We start from the raw sequence: 16,308 nt of genomic DNA, 5'->3' as shown, positions 1-16,308 counted from the left end.
TCAAAAGGGTCTTGGGCCCAATTTGTCTTTATCTGTCGAATCCATTTTGCCAGAGAACTGTATTCTGCGGCAAAACTGTATTCTGTGGCAAAGCTGTATTCTGCGACAGATTTGTATTCTGCTGCAAATCGCTTTCCCTTGCATTTGTTTCTTTGGACCTCTCTTGCTCTTTGGTCTTCTTGGTGGGCCTTTAGGCCTTGCTTTTCATTGGGCTTTCTTGCTCATGGGCTTTTGGATATGGATTTGCAAAAATGGGTATCAACACCACTAAAACCTTTATTGTATTCCCAAAATATATTGTGTGCTTGAAAGTTTTAATGGATACACTTACCAAATAAAATCCTAATGGATACCCTTTAAATTTTACACCTCTTTAAAATGTTTTAATAGCTACTCTGACCAAATTAATTCCTAATGGATACCCTTTAAATTTTACATATCTTAAAAATTATGATAACGGACATGCTATCATCCATAAATGGTAAGGAATTTATGAATTTTGTCCTGAAGTTATAATTATAATTATTATTGTTATTACTGTATTTTTTTTTCAAGTTATTTAGATAACATAAATAATATTATGTTAACAATATTTTTTTTACAAAAAAATTTCATAATTGTTAAGTTATGAAGTTATTATTACTTATTAGCTCTCACCTTTATTTTAAGTAACACTACTTTATTGTCTATCATTTACATTATTAAAAAAAATTATTATAGCTATAAATATATAAATATATAGAGTTATTAAAAAAAACTTCAACCCTTAATACCTTAAAAAAAAAAAAAAAAAGTGTTTAAAGGCATAAACCAAATCAAACCAAAACTTGTGGATTTCAATTAACTTAATTGATAAAGTTTCTGATACTTGAATGAGAGATATGTAGTCCCTGCCAACATCAAAAACTAATCGGTGTCTTAATCGATAAAAAGCTATTATAAGAAGGAAACGCCACATGTTGAAACTCTCCAAAAAAAAAAAAAAAAAAAAAAAACAACAACAACAACATCAACAAACAAACAAAACCGAAACTTTTTTTTTTTTTTTTTTGAGAAACAAAACCAAAACTTGATGCGTGTTTTGTGGTACCATTTCAATTAGTACTTTTCTCTGGTTGCTTCAAACCTTTCATTTCCACACTCTCTACTCCATTTGCTGACTTCCGCGCCCTTCACTCACGTTAAAGCACAGAACCAACTTTAGTTTTTTCAACCCCAAAAGAAATCAAGTCTACATAGCTGGCACATAATATAAAATACATTAGTATTTTAGAAATACCTCCACAAAGAATTTGAGATTTCTTTCAGTTGATTTTTCTTCTTTCTCTGCAATGGCGAATCGGTTTAGAGCATTTTGCAAAGACGATATTTTAACTTACGCTTATCTTCTTCTCTACATCGCTCTCTCCAGCGGCCAGATTTTCTTCAACAAGGTACTACTCTTACTTCTTGTTTTTTGCGTAATTGCGCTTTGGATTATTAACCAAGTTTTTGTCACTGAAAAGGAACTGCAATTTTGTTTTTGTGTTTTTGGATTTGGTGACATTAATTAGAGAGAAAGAAAAGGAATTATGGTTACAAAATTTATGTTTATTCACTATTGGATTGGAATGAAGGTGTTTAGTTCAGCGTTGTGATTTATGTGTTTTTGTGTGGATTATTGAATTTATAGATAAATATGTTGGTGAATTAAGTGCATTTCTTGTCTTCCATAATGATACCACTCTTATATATTACAACTTTTATTTTTATTTTTAAAGTGCTCTTTACTATTTTTGCGTAATTGAATTTTGATTATTAACCTAGTTTTAGTCACTGAAGGAACTGCAATTTTGTTTGTGTTTTTGGATTGGATGAGGTTAATAGAAAGAAATGGAAATGCTTACACAATTTATGTTTATTCCCTATTGGACTGAATTAAGGTGTTCAGTTCAGTGTTGTGATTTATGCGTTTGTGTAAATTTTTGAATTAATAGATAAAGATGTTGAGGAATTGAGAGCATTTCTTGCGTTCCATAATGACACCACTTTTATATAATCCGTGTTCGAAGCCTTTGTTGTTTTAGAATTTAGACAATATAAGAGACTTTTGGATCCTTATTTCTTAGCTCTTCAATGGGGCTTGTGAAATGTGAAGTGGGTTTTGAACATATTTATTGCACAGAGATTTTACTGGGGTTGCTCTACATGGCTGAAATATAATTATATTGAAATTGTGAAATGCAGTGAGTTTGTTATCTAAGGAAATAAAGTTCCCTTATCCTCTTGAATTTGAATCTACTTTGCATGGCCTTCTCATAAGTCTTATGTTTTATGCGCTGCGTAAATTATTGAATTGATAGATAAAGATTTTGATGAATTGAGAGCATTTCTTGTCTTTTATAATGATGACACTCTTATTGAAACCTTTATTGTTTTCGAATTTAGACGATAAGAGACCTTTGGATCCTTATTTCTTAGCTTCAAAGGGTCTTGTGATTGAAAAGAAAGGAAAAAGCCCTAGAATGGAGCACAAGATATAGATAGAGATGGAAAGGAGCTATAGATGTTTGATTTGGGTTGTGTATTAGTAGTTAGATTACTAATTTCTAAAGATTCCGGTGAAAAGCACAAAGTAGTAGATAAGTACGCAGAGGAAATAAAAAATAGAAAACAGAAAACTAATTACAGAAAAGAAGAGAGCTAATGAACAATGGGATGGAGTCGCAATAGGTGAGTCCCCAAGCCCGAGAACAATCAAACCAATAACCACTAAAAGAAGCAAGTAACTGTTCATCAGAACTTTCCACATCCTTAAACGTGTGGCAATTACATTCCCTCCAAATGCACCACAATAAACACAAAGGTACTAAATTCCAAATATTTGACGAGTGTTTCCCCAGCCAATTCCTCCATCCTAACATAAGATCGAACACCGTTCTTAGTAAGACCCAAGAAACCCCAAAAGATCGAAAGAAGAAACAATATAACTGTTGAGCCTTCTCACAATGGATTAACAAATGGTCCACAGTCTTCCCACAATATCGACACATGCAGCACCAATCAACAAAATCAAACCCCTTATTTGTCATATTATCCCCATTGAGTGTCTTATTCGAAGCTGCAGTCCAAACAAAATAGGAAACTAGGAGCCTTTGCTCCCCAAATACCTTTCCAAGGAAAAGTGATAGAGGAGGAGCTTTGTAGAACATTATAATACGAGTGAATGTCAAAATTCCCATTGTTCTTCAAAGTCCACCTCAATCGATCATCATTTTCATTTAAAGGGATAATATTCGCTAGAAAAAGCAAAAAATCATCCATAGAACTCACCTCCCAAACATTTACATCCCGGATGAACATCACAACCCACGTCCTCCTTTCCCCTTCCCTCGGCCTGGTCAAGGATAAAGCAACAGAAGCCTCTTGATTTTAATAGATTTTGGCCTTATATATTTAGAGCCTTGTCTATTTTGACAAGATGAGACACCCTTATCATGTGTTGTGTAGTATGAGAGGCTTGCCTTTTGGTCATGTAGCCTGGGTGGACGATTGTTAGTTGTACATGCATTATATGATACATTAATGCCCAGCAATAGGTGACTTTTAATATGTGTAGAAGTTATTAGTTTGTTTTATTATTAGAAAATGACTGGACAAATATATAATAAATCAACTTTAAGCATAAAAGAATGAACAGAAGCATGTGATAAATTTTCTTCTGATGTATTCTGTTCCATTGCTATCTTTATGGTCATTAATGAGTGTGTGTGTGTGTGTTGGGATTTGTATTATTGTTACAGGATTACGGCTATTTAATATTGCACAAAGATTCTACTAGGGTTTCTCTACATGGCTGACATATAAATTTTATTGAAATTGTGAAATGCAGTGGGTTTTGTCATCTAAGGAAATAAACTTCCCTTATCCTCTTGGATTGACTCTACTTCACATGGTCTTCTCATCAGTCCTATGTTTTATGCTCACCAAAGTTCTCAAGGTATTTAATTTACTACATATTATGAGAGACAATCATATCCTTTTCTCTAATGTTTTTACTGTATTTTGTTCTTCTTATAGATTATGAAGGTTGAGGAAGGAATGACAGCAGACATGTAAGTAAAGAAATGGATACACTCCTATCTGATCTATTTAAATCTTCAAAGTTGTTACTTGTCAACTCATTAGAATCTTTAAAAAGTTGCAATGTTTGATGTGATTATTATATATAAGATGATAAGAATCACTAATTTGAGGCCTCTATTACTTAGATAGAATTTTATTTTATTTTTTTTGGATAGGACCAATAGGTAATAAGACTTTTATTAAAAGAAATGAACATCGTGTTCACGCACTCTGAACATGGTCAAATACATATAGTTTAAGAACTAAAGTGAACATATTGTAGGAAATCAGAAATGGAAATGCATTGCGTAAAACCCCAAATAGGAGCCCACTGAAACAAAGTAGCAAAAAGAAGAGATTTTAAGAGATCTAAGGGTCTCTCATTTTCTTCTGGAAATGAAACAAAGTGTGTTAGCACATTGTTAATATTTGTCTTAAGGGTCCAAGGCCTAAAGTTGATTGTCTTTGACTGATAGGATCTCATCATTACAATCATACGATATATATTTTCCAGCGCAGTAGTTGTAGCATGGCTGGACAGGAACCATTCCATTTGGGAGCCCAAGATTAGTTCTTTGGGCCTTCTGTCAATTAAAAGGCCTGTGCCTGTTGAAAACCTTTGTGGTGTGGGTTGAAGTGTCCATGGTAGTTGTTTGTGCCTTACTAGTTATTAATAAAAGCCTTAAAAATAATGTTCCATATGTTTCTCTTGTATACCTTCCGTGTACTAAGGTTGCACCCCTTCTGCCACTTTTTTGTATAATATATTACTTATCAGAAAAAATGAATAGTTATATAAGTATGATTATGACTTACTTTTTCTGAGAATATATATTTTTTTTTGATAAGTAATAAGATTATATTGATATAAAAAAAGGAACACCCTAGTACACAGGGAGTGAAGAAGGGATAAGAAATCAAATACAAAAAATGCAAGAGTCTAGGAAATCAATAAAAGAAGGGAATGATTGTTTTTGCAAAGCAAACAACCAATCCCTTAAAGTTCTAAAAAAGAGTAGCTTGAGGTCCGGAATAGATCTCTCAATATCTTCAAAACATCTACTATTTCTCTCCCTCCAAAGACACCACATTAAGCAATGAGGAATGATGGACCAAATATAACCATTTCGATGACGACCAAAGCTGCCTTTTTCTGAGAATATGATTGTGACTTACTTAATCTAAAGGTTAAGAGTAGTTTTTATAAGGACTTCTTGTATATAAAGCAAAAAACTTGTAACTCTCTTTAATTAAAGTCATGCCTATTTAGTTGAGTTTTGCAGCCTGCTTTGTTTAATGTTTGGTAGTGTATAAACTCATCCTCTGTTTCTCCTATTCCTTCTATCTTTAGTTCCAGCATATTTGTTGTTCTTGAAATGCTACAACCAGACCCCAGATTCTACCTCTTCTACATATTTCATCAAGCCCAACCTCCTCCGCCATTAAAAAAAGTTCCTGTCAACCCAAAACCTCCAAATTCAGCTCCTGTTGCTGTTCAAATAGCTATTCCCAAGCCTGCTGACAACAACCGAGCAAGTTAGAAAAAAAAAGTAGTTATAGCAGAAGCTATCCAATCATATGGTGTTTAGGAAGCATGAACACAGACATGGTTATGGATATGACACAGCGACACAAACAATTTCTAAAAAATTATAACATAAAATGACCGGTATGACACGGGTATGACATGGGTATGACACCCTAAATGAAGTGTTCACCACCCATCTTGTCATGACTCACTGTATTCCAATTAGGCATAAAATCACATTCCAAAGTTCCTTAACACTTGAGAATGGAGGAGTAAGAGATGCATGGAATCACCAATCCATCAGAACGAGTCATCTCTTCCTCAAATTATCCATCGTTAGGATTTTACCTAATGTCGCCATCCAAGAAAAGAATGCTACTCTCAAAGGGGCCTCAGTCTTCCATATGCTCTTCCAAGGGAAAGAAGTTCCATTATTAATATGTTTTAACCTCAAATGTACGATCTCTGGAAGGAATCCAATATAATTTGTTCTCCCCTTAACTTTACTAAGTAGAGAAGATTAAGAAAGAAGATACAACTTTAAGGTCACAATCCTGCACAGTCCTCATGAACCTTAATGTTCCATTGCAAGTGACCGTTAAATAAGTTTGTATGATCTGCCTCCAGATACTCCTTATGACGAGCTTTATCGAACAATTCCGGAAAATTCACCTTCAAAGGTTGCTCACTGCACCATATTCCAAAAAGAAATTCGTGTGCCATCACTCACTTCAAATCTAATAAAGCAAGAAAACTTCCCCAACCCTTTCTAATATATTCCAATAAGGTTACCCATATGGACCATTAATCATATTAGAACACCATCTCCACACAAACTGCCACTCCCCAAAAAGCCTCTCTTTCTACTGCATAATGGCTCAAATACTTTCTCAATACTGCCTGATTAAAAGTTGACAAATTCTTGATGCCTAAACCACCATCTGCATGGGTCCATAGGTTTTAGATGAGCTAAATAGATGAAATTTGAACTCATCAACCAAACAACCCATAGGAAGTCCCACTACACAGTGGTGGAGCCATGATTTTTCTCCAGTGGGTGTAAACTATAACTAAGAACTAAATAAATACATGGAGTTGATATTGTTCCATATTTTCAAAGAGGAAAAAGAAAAGAAAAAAGAAAAGGCAATGGTTGAATACCATACTATAAACAATTCCCTATTGAATTTACGTGAAAATATACCAGTTTTTCTTTGTGAAAAGTTGTGGTTAAGAGGTTGACAAGGACTCTTGTAGATATATGCTTCTAACTTTATCCCCATCATTGGGATGGCAATGTAAGTTTTTAGTCCATAGCCCAGAGCATGCTGGAAGAGTTTTCAAGTCAACTCCAACGCGGTTTTGCTTTGAACTTTAGTACCGTGATTACAAGTTTTTTGACCAAGTGGTGTTTGTTATGTTATTGGATTTGTCTTAAGAAATTTATTCACAAATTATTCCAAAATAATAATTTAATCTCATTTCAGCACTTTTATGAATAAATTTTCATTTTCTTTTATTTAACAAGCTAACAAGAAGTTCATATTAACAAAAAAATAATTTAACTAAACTTTTTGATAAGTAGTTTTCCTAAACTTGCCAATATGATATTAATTCAAAATTTTCATTATAAAAAAAAAATAAATAAAAGACCTAGTGTAATCAATTTCAATTTAAACAATTGAACAATTAAATAATTATTTCAATCTAAACAATCTAACAATCAAATAAGTACAATTCAATATAAATTTTAGGGTTTAAATAATTTGTTAGTTACCTCCACAATTTTTTCTTCTTCCTTCTTTTCCCTTTACTTTCTTTTCTTTCTAATTCTCTCTCTCTCTCTCTCTCTCTCATACACACACACACACTCTTGTTCAACTAGATTGACAAAATTTGATGATTGACTATTTGATATATGGTACAGTGTGAGGAAGGAGAAAAGTTGGGTGATAAGTTTTATCTTTTGGGATCATTTTATGAAAAAAAAAAAAAAAAAAATCTAACTTTGTTTAGTTTTAGGAATTGGGACTCTACATCTAAAAAATGCATATTTAATAATTCTTTTTATATTATAGTATATGTATATGTTTTTAAAATTACAGTAGGATCTTATCTTACCAAAAGGTTCTGATAATTGACCCACAAATTTTTTTCAGTAGGTGCAGTTGTAAAAAAGCTCCAAATCTCATTAATGTTTGAGTGGTGCAAGTATATGTGGCTTTGCCTCTGCCACACCGCTACAACTTTTCAATCCTTGTAGTGATACTAACAAGAATAGGAAATAAATTGGCAAATTGGGATATACCTTTGTCAAAAAGCCTTGATTTGAGATATTAGAAGAACATTAATTATGATAATAAATTAAAATTATCTTACTCTTCACAAAATTGTATAAGTTGGCTATATAGTTATTTATAAAGTTTATTGTTCAAGTTTCGAAGTATAAGTAGATTATGGGGAACATTGAACACAATTTTGTTAAGTTAAGCTAATTTTTAAAGGGAAATATATATCTTGAGAAATGAAAAGATTAATTTGGTGTGAAGTCGACTATATATGAAACAATAACATATGGAAGATTCTTTGTTTTTTTAATAAGTAACATAATTTGGAATCTTGTTGTATAAGACATATATGATCTATAATTTTATATATTGGTTCTTATTTGTTGACTTAAAATTTTTTTGTTTTATTTGGTGTGGCCCCTTGAGTAATTTTTTTGGCTTAGCCCATCCTTGCTAGGAAGGTATTAAAAATCAAGTGTACTGGGTTAAAAACGGACTCTAGGTTGAAGTGGATTGTAAAGGACAAAGAGCCCAACTTAAAGGGGATTTATATTGGGGGAACAAAATTAGTGAGAAAGATGCAGCAACATACATAGGTCTTCAAAATGCTAGAGAATATAGAAATGAAGGAGTTGTAGCATTCTAGTTGAGTCACATAAGAGGGTTTGTTTTCTCCACTGTTAATAATTGAGTATTCACATAAGAGAAGCAGTGGTAGCATAGCAACTGGGTTTTGTTTAAGTGATGCAGCTGAGTTATATATATTTCCACTGTAGGTTATTTTCCTTAATTTGCATATCAGCATATACCTAATGGAACTTCACTCCATAAGCTTAACCTACTTCACAAATAACTAGTAATACACGTTATCTAATGTATGTTTAATTAGCCAAATGTTTTGCAATCTAAGAATGTAATCATATTGGTATTAGAAATAACCCTAATGTACCCAGTGGACCTCCTTGAAATATACTCTTGAGTCACCTTGTCCATATTATTAAAAATGAAAATGTTTATAAAACATTTCAGTGTACTACTTTCATTCACCTTGTTACTTAAATTTTGCAGAAATTTCTTCCTTGCCTGGATACTTGTTCAATAATTTTCCACATAAGTCTAACAAAGTTCCAATTTTTCAGATATGCAACATCAGTTGTGCCAATTGGTGCAATGTTTGCAATGACTCTTTGGCTGGGAAACACTGCCTACCTGTATATTTCAGTTGCATTTGCACAAATGTTAAAGGCAATTAGTAAGTCCTTAATAACCCTGTATCCCATTTCAGCTATATATCTAAAGCCTGTAGAGAAATTCTATGGGTCTCTACAACTGCAAAGTCTATTTCATTGGCTTATTTTGCTTAAAGTATAGTAAGCCGGGTAAAGTATACTTGTACCTAGAAAAAGTGAGCCTTTAAACACCCCCCACCCCCCCCCCCCTCTCCCCCCAACAAAAAAAGAAGAAGAAGAAAGAAAAGAACAAAAAACAACGAAACAAACAAATCTTATTAATGGCTTATATGTGCTGACTAGTAAGATGGTTGGTTAGCAAGTCCTAGGTCTTCTATATATATTAATATTTATCATGATTACAAATTATAATTTCTATCTCTTAAATGACTTTTTCAGTGCCGGTAGCTGTTTTTGTTCTTGGAGTAGCTGCAGGACTTGAAATAATGAGCTGCAGAATGCTGTTAATCATGTCAGTTATAAGTTTTGGTGTTCTGGTGGCTTCTTATGGAGAAATAGATATCAACTGGGTTGGAGTTGTTTATCAAATGGGTGGTGTTGTTGGAGAAGCTTTAAGACTTATTTTCATGGAGATCTTTGTTAAGCGGAAGGGTCTCAAACTGAACCCTATATCCGTTATGTATTATGTTAGTCCTTGCAGGTATACTGATTCTGTTATCTTGTATCCATCATCTTTTTGAAATAATTTCTTTCTCATTCCTAAAGGGAAGATTTATGCCTATCTGAACAAAATATTAATTATATGTAGTGCTCTTTGCCTATTAATTCCGTGGATCTTTCTGGAGAAGCCAAAGATGGAAGCACATGGATCTTGGAACTTTCCACCGTTTGTGCTATTACTCAACTGTCTTTGTACTTTTGCCCTCAATTTATCAGTTTTCCTTGTAATTACGCATACAAGTGCATTAACCATTCGTGTTGCTGGAGTTGTTAAGGATTGGGTGGTTGTCTTACTATCTGCTCTTCTGTTTGCGGATACAAAGCTGACAGTAATAAATCTGTTTGGTTATGGCGTTGGTCAGTATCTCATCATATTCACTTTTTTCGACTTTTTCTTGGAACCTAGATGTTTTCTGTAGCTCATGATTAGTTTGAGTTGAATGTCTTGAACATAAAAACTTGCTCATCTATAAGCTAATTTGCATAAATGTTAGGCCAACTCGAGGGCAAATTCTGCAAACTGCACTTTGCCATTAATACCCTTATAACCCCACTCCCCTTTTTCCTTTTTCTCTTTGGTTATTTACTTTTTATTTTTGTTTTTTAATTCTGGGTCACTCTGCTATTCTTAAAGTTATTCTCATAAATTTCCCTTATAGTTGCTTTCTCTAGATATTCTTGTCCTCCTCTCCCCCCGCTCCCCACCACCCAAATTAGAATTAGACTTAACAGTTTGAATTCACCCAGGAGTATGATGTTAATCCACTCAGATAGCAGATCCTTGTTTGTATTTTTTTTTTTTTTTTCTTTTAAATGTATTGGTCTCTGTTCTCTTTAGTTGAGCACTGAATTTGGGTGAAGAAATTTCTAGCAAACTATGGGTGGATACAAGATTTAATACTAATATCATCATTATTTCTGATGCAGCTATTGCGGGTGTGGCAGCATATAATAATCACAAGCTGAAAAAAGAAGCTTCCCGAGCCAGCGTCGATGATTCCGTAGCCAACATCAATGAATCCGAACTGGCTGAATCTGAACCATTGGTTGCATCCTCAGCTTCCAGCAAGTAGAAATATAGTAACAACAGTGAGTCAAGTTCCTTTCTTAGGTGTGTACTTTTATATTTTATCAAAAGATGTGCTCCATAGTTGTTGATTCTAATCAGAAATTAGGGTCGATTCTTTTTCTTGTTTCCAATAATCCAATCCCCATCCCCACCACCACCATTTATAAGATTATGTCTGACTAGCATATGTTGCTCATTTCACATTGTGAATGGGACACATGCATAATTTGGAATTTGTTTGATGAAGAAATCAGTGTATAAGATGTTCCATCTTTGTTTTATTGACTGTTGCAGCTGCTCCAACATTGGGTATTTTTTGTGATGTACGGAGCAGAATTTCCAATGATGTGAAAAGATGTGGAATCTGATAATTGTACCATCGGAGAAAGAGGCATTTAATGGAGGGTCAAAATTGAGGTACTTCTAATCAGAGACATTGATGATCATTGTGTAAACAATACCTGGAATTTAAGCCCATTATTTGTTTGTAATGCAATTGCAAAAATGTAAGTTGATGATTTCTTTGTAAAGATACTGCTGAAATTCGAGTCTTCAATAGTAAAAATAATGCTCTTTTTTGGTACTAAATCTTGTTAGTGTCAATATCAAAGCCCAAGAATGTAGTATAATTTTGGATTGCTATGCCTAAGGAGTATAAATTGGATCCCATAAAGGCATAAAATTGCACCGGGTACAATTCACCTCATTTGTCTCACAAAAGTTTTTCACTTTTTACTTTTTCAACTTTTCCTTTTTACTTCTTATAAAGTTTTTCATAACTTTTTTAAAATCAATAATTGAGATTGAAAATGGTTTTTTGCAACTATCCATCTCATCCATTAAAAATAATTACATCAGGTGCAATACCTACATATTGTAGCTATCTCAATCCGTTACACATGCAATTTATTGGCATAGTGTCACTAGTGCAATAACCAGTAGAGTATTTTATGGAGATCAAATATGTGGTGGCCTACTGGCCAGAACGTAAAGGCTTGGCTCAAATGTAAAATCACAAAACATGACCATGGGCTTTGGTTGATTCATATGCAACAATGTCCACACTGTTTTACTTCATGTTGATACTCTTTCATATTGTGTGTAAAATGTGGATATTTAATGTGAAAGTGTAGACATTATGAAATATTTCACATTTAAGAATGTGAAACAATCAAAGCCCTTTGGAAAAGACCTAACTCTTCCTATGCCATGCCATGTATCGTAATTCTTTGAACCTAGTCAATTTCAAGCCTAGATAAAGAAGAGTCGTGGTTGGTTGATGGCTAAAGTACAACTTGGCCATATCTTCAGAGAATAGATCTTGTTTTGCAGCCTATTTGTGTGTTTGATTTGGTTCTGGATTTTGTTTGGATGTACTAGTCGGTTTCATTTAGGTTGTGGGTTGACTTGTGGCTTTCATTTGGCAATGTGGATTTCATTTGGGCTGTTGGTTAAAATTTGGTTGTGGTTTGAGTTGTGGCGGTGTTACACCTTTGTTTGTTTGCTAATGCCTTTGTTTGTTTGCTAAGAAAACAAGGGAAAACTAAAGAAAATACAAAAGAGAATTGGGTGGAAATAATAAAAGTTTGATTTGGTTATGCATTTGTTTGTTTGCTAAAGAAAACAAGGGAAAACTAAAGAAAATACAAAAAGGGAATTGGGTGGAAATAATAACGGTTTGATTTGGTTGTGGATTTGGGTAGTGGTGGTCCTATGGCTTTGTTTGTTTATTGAGAAAAGTGGGGAAAACTAAAGAAAATACAAAAGCGAGTTGGTTGGAAATAATAGTTGTAGGGTTAAGGGCGAAACGGGTCCTTACAATAGTGATTGTCGGATAAAATAAAATAAAATAAAATGAATGAAGAATTAATATTTAAATGATTAATAGTTTAGATTAGAGAGTCAAATGTAGTTGTAGGGTTGTGAAAAGTTGTTAGTTAAAATTCAAAATATAAAAATTTTTGGCTTAGCCAACGTGAAAGCTCTTAGATGGAATTCTAACAATTTCATTTTAGTTCAAACCCTAAATGGTCAAATTTAGTAATTGAAAATTTGTATACTAAATTGTGATAGGGTTATCATATGGTATAAAATATAGGGTAAATTAGATTGACACTCTTGAGGTATAGTGAAACTAGACTTATATTATACTTGAATTTTCAAAAAATGACCCTGCACCTCAAATAATCAAAATAATTGACACTTGGCCCCCAAAATAATTTGAGGAAAAAAAATAAAATAGGCACATTGTCGATTGTTTTGATCGTTTAAGGGTGAAGCGTCATTTCTTAAAAATCGAGCAAAATGAGTCTATTTTTGCTATACCTCGAAAGTGTAGTTGGAAAGCTAACAACACCAATTTTTTGTTTATGCTTTGGCTTGACCAAATTGCTTCGCCCACACATATTAGCTTGTTGAGTTGTTTGATTCTCAAAAAAAGGAAAAAGAAAAAAAAAGGGCTTGTTGAGTTATCAAAAGGTCAAATATATGAGAATACTAGTAAAGGCCCGTGCGTTGCATGATTTTATAATAAATTTATAGAATATACATTTTATTTGATAAACAATAATCTCTCAAATAATTATTGTAATAACAAAAAAAAAATGTTTTGGTATAATAACTATTAAATATAAAATGATAACACCTAATAAAAAATTATTATTTTGTAACCTACTGTGGGTTCCTCGGATGTACTGATTTATAGCCTTTGGCTTTTACACAGCATCCTTAGAGTCCCACATCGAAAGAATCTTCCCCCACTTTCTACCTTATAAGCTCTGAAGCGAAGGAGTAGTGTACCATCAATTGTTAGCTTCCTTTTATCATGGGTTCCTCGGATGTACTGAACTACTAATTTATAGCCTTTGGCACCTACCAATTGCATCTAATGAGAATTTTGTATCTTTGGGAGATTGTTGAATACCTCTTACAACTCTAATAGTTAGCCAAAGCTATTTCAATTAGGAAAAAAATTATCAAATTGTTATGAACAATTTATAATCAAAATTGAGAAGATGAAAGCAACATATCACCATCAGAACCCATGTCATAAAACAAAAAATAATTTAAAAAATCATGCCTAAGCATATTTAATGATTAATTCTCAAATCATAATCACACAAATTGTATAAAGCATAAGCAAATTAGGTTATACAAAAAACAAAAAATACACAAAACCTATTCAATTTAATGAAAAAAAAAATTAGAGTAAACAAATACATACTTGAAAGGTTGTAGGTAGAAGAAGAGAAAAATAAAGAAAAAGAACCGTATGATACATATTCATTATGAATTATTTAATATATATACACTCCACATTGAAGAAATTGATATGAACAAAAAGTCTAATATTAGTCTAATTTGTAGAAGTGTAAAACTGAAGAGTAGTTGCTATTTTTTTTACATGTACTACCTTGTTGTTTTTTTTAAAGTGTACAACGTTGCTTTATATATATATATATATGTATATATATATATATATATATATGTATATATATATTTATTATGTGTAGTAATATAATTTAAATTAAAAAATAAGGATTAGTTGAAGATTTTGGATTGTAATCAAATTGATATTATTTATCAACTTATAAATTATAATAAGAAATTGATTAGATGAAGAATTTGGATTTTAATTAAATTAATAACTTAGAAATTATAGGAGAAGAAGATAAAAACAAAAAAAAATATGTTTATTTTTTTTAATCTAACAAAATTTCTGCAATTTGGTGGAGAGAGAGAGAGAGAGAGAGAGAGAGAGAGAATTTTCAATTATGAGGAAATTAGATTTCTAATCATTCTAGAAATTATAAGAGAAGAAGAATTAACTTAGGGTGTATGTTTATCCAATTTTTTTTTCATATAGATTGAATGAAAAAAATTAGAAGTTATTATCTCAAAAAAAAAAAAAAAAAAAACAAAAATGTCATATAGATTGAATACGTTGAATATGTAGTTTGAATACGTTGCTTTTAAAAAAAAAATTGTGTACTATGTTTTTTTTACACATAGTAATATAATTCAAATAAAAATAAAGGATTTGATGAAAATTGTTGCAGATTTTTTATTTTTACATGTACTATGTTGTTTTTTCTTACACGTGATAATATAATTTAAAAAAAAAAAAAATCTTAGATGAAGAATTTGGATTGTAATTAAATTAATATTTTTATCAACTTAAAAATTATAGGAGAAGAAGATAAGAAAAAAAAATATATATATATATATATTTATTTTTTAAAAAATTTCTGCAATTTGGTGTAGCCACTTGGCACAACCATAACTTCTAAGCCAACTTTTATTATATAGTATATGATTTATGATTTTTTTTTTGAGAAAAAGAATATTTATGAATTAGAGGTATCATAAAAGAATCTGTGTGTATATATGGAAGTATTAATTTTGCTTAGTTTTTGTACTAAAACGAGTTAGAATATCCCAACAAGCTCTGGTTTTAAAAGAAGAAAAAAAACACTTCAATTTCAAACTTATAAAAAAAAAAAAATCAAATAATAGCACAAAAAGTTCTAATGGACAAACTAAAATTGAGAATTTCATGGATAACAATTTAAATGATTTTTTTTATTTGTTTCAAATAAACTTATATTTATTATATTAATAGCTATTTTATATTTTCAAATATACAAACATTATATATGAACTTGGTCAAATTGTAATATGCATTTGATTATGCTTATTTGTAAATGTATTTAATGCATATGTATGTGGTTACAAACTAATTGTTATGAGAAGTCAAATTGAGATTAGGTGCAATAGCAATAAATGGATGAGATTGAAAGTTAGAAAAAACAACTTTCAATCTCAACCATTAAATAAAAAAAATATTAAAAAGAGGTAAAAAGTTAAAGTTAAAAAGTAAAAAAATGTATAAAAAAAAATTGTGAAGGAAATGGAGTAATTGCATATGATCTCAATCTTAAGAAGCCAATTCTTGAAATAATGTTTTTTAGAAAACATTAAAATGACATTTAAAAGTCTTGTAACTCAACTGGTTGACACCTACAAATGTTTTTAATAGAGATATCCAATAAAAAGAAAAAAACTCTTTCATTTTCAACTTCTTTTGAATTCCAAGTACAAATTAGAACTATTTTATAATAATATAAAATTTACAACTTTTTTTCAATAGTATTTAAAAGGAAAATTTGAGAGTCCATTAAGGTGATGGGTCTACTAGATTTGAAGAACGTAAATCTAAAGGTCCCAAGTTCCATCCACCATGCTATATATGTGTGTGTACATGATTTTAAAAATTGGACAAGTAAAGAAACCAAAAATTTGCTCGGTTCCCAATTTTTACTGGTTAAACCAATAGTTTTTACAGGTAAAATGTTGATTTTTGTGATTTTTACCGAATCAAATTATGGTCCGATCTGATTTCTAAAACCA

General features: G+C 31.6%; 1 protein-coding gene across 4 annotated transcripts; it reads left to right on the top strand.

Annotated features, from left to right (window-relative positions):
• The first annotated feature begins 1,083 nt into the window (after positions 1 to 1,083).
• On the top strand, positions 1,084 to 11,487 carry LOC126720837 (probable sugar phosphate/phosphate translocator At3g14410). 4 transcript variants are annotated; one of them, XM_050423654.1, is made up of 8 exons: positions 1,084 to 1,433; positions 3,872 to 3,979; positions 4,060 to 4,094; positions 9,060 to 9,172; positions 9,549 to 9,810; positions 9,919 to 10,187; positions 10,758 to 10,919; positions 11,234 to 11,487. In XM_050423654.1, exons 1-7 carry the CDS (start codon positions 1,332 to 1,334, stop codon positions 10,901 to 10,903), a joined length of 1,035 nt encoding a protein of 344 aa, XP_050279611.1. In that variant the 5' UTR covers positions 1,084 to 1,331; the 3' UTR covers positions 10,904 to 10,919; positions 11,234 to 11,487. The 4 variants fall into 4 exon arrangements, with proteins under 4 accessions (XP_050279611.1, XP_050279607.1, XP_050279610.1 ...); XM_050423650.1 differs by having other exon boundaries at positions 11,194 to 11,487; XM_050423653.1 differs by having other exon boundaries at positions 10,758 to 10,941.
• Positions 11,488 to 16,308: the final 4,821 nt, after the last annotated feature.

This window comes from Quercus robur, chromosome 4 (genome assembly GCF_932294415.1).
Source record: "Quercus robur chromosome 4, dhQueRobu3.1, whole genome shotgun sequence".
Lineage (NCBI taxonomy): Eukaryota > Viridiplantae > Streptophyta > Magnoliopsida > Fagales > Fagaceae > Quercus > Quercus robur.
The sequence above is the reverse complement of the archived record's forward strand: the minus strand, read 5'-3'. Positions and strand labels throughout refer to the sequence as shown.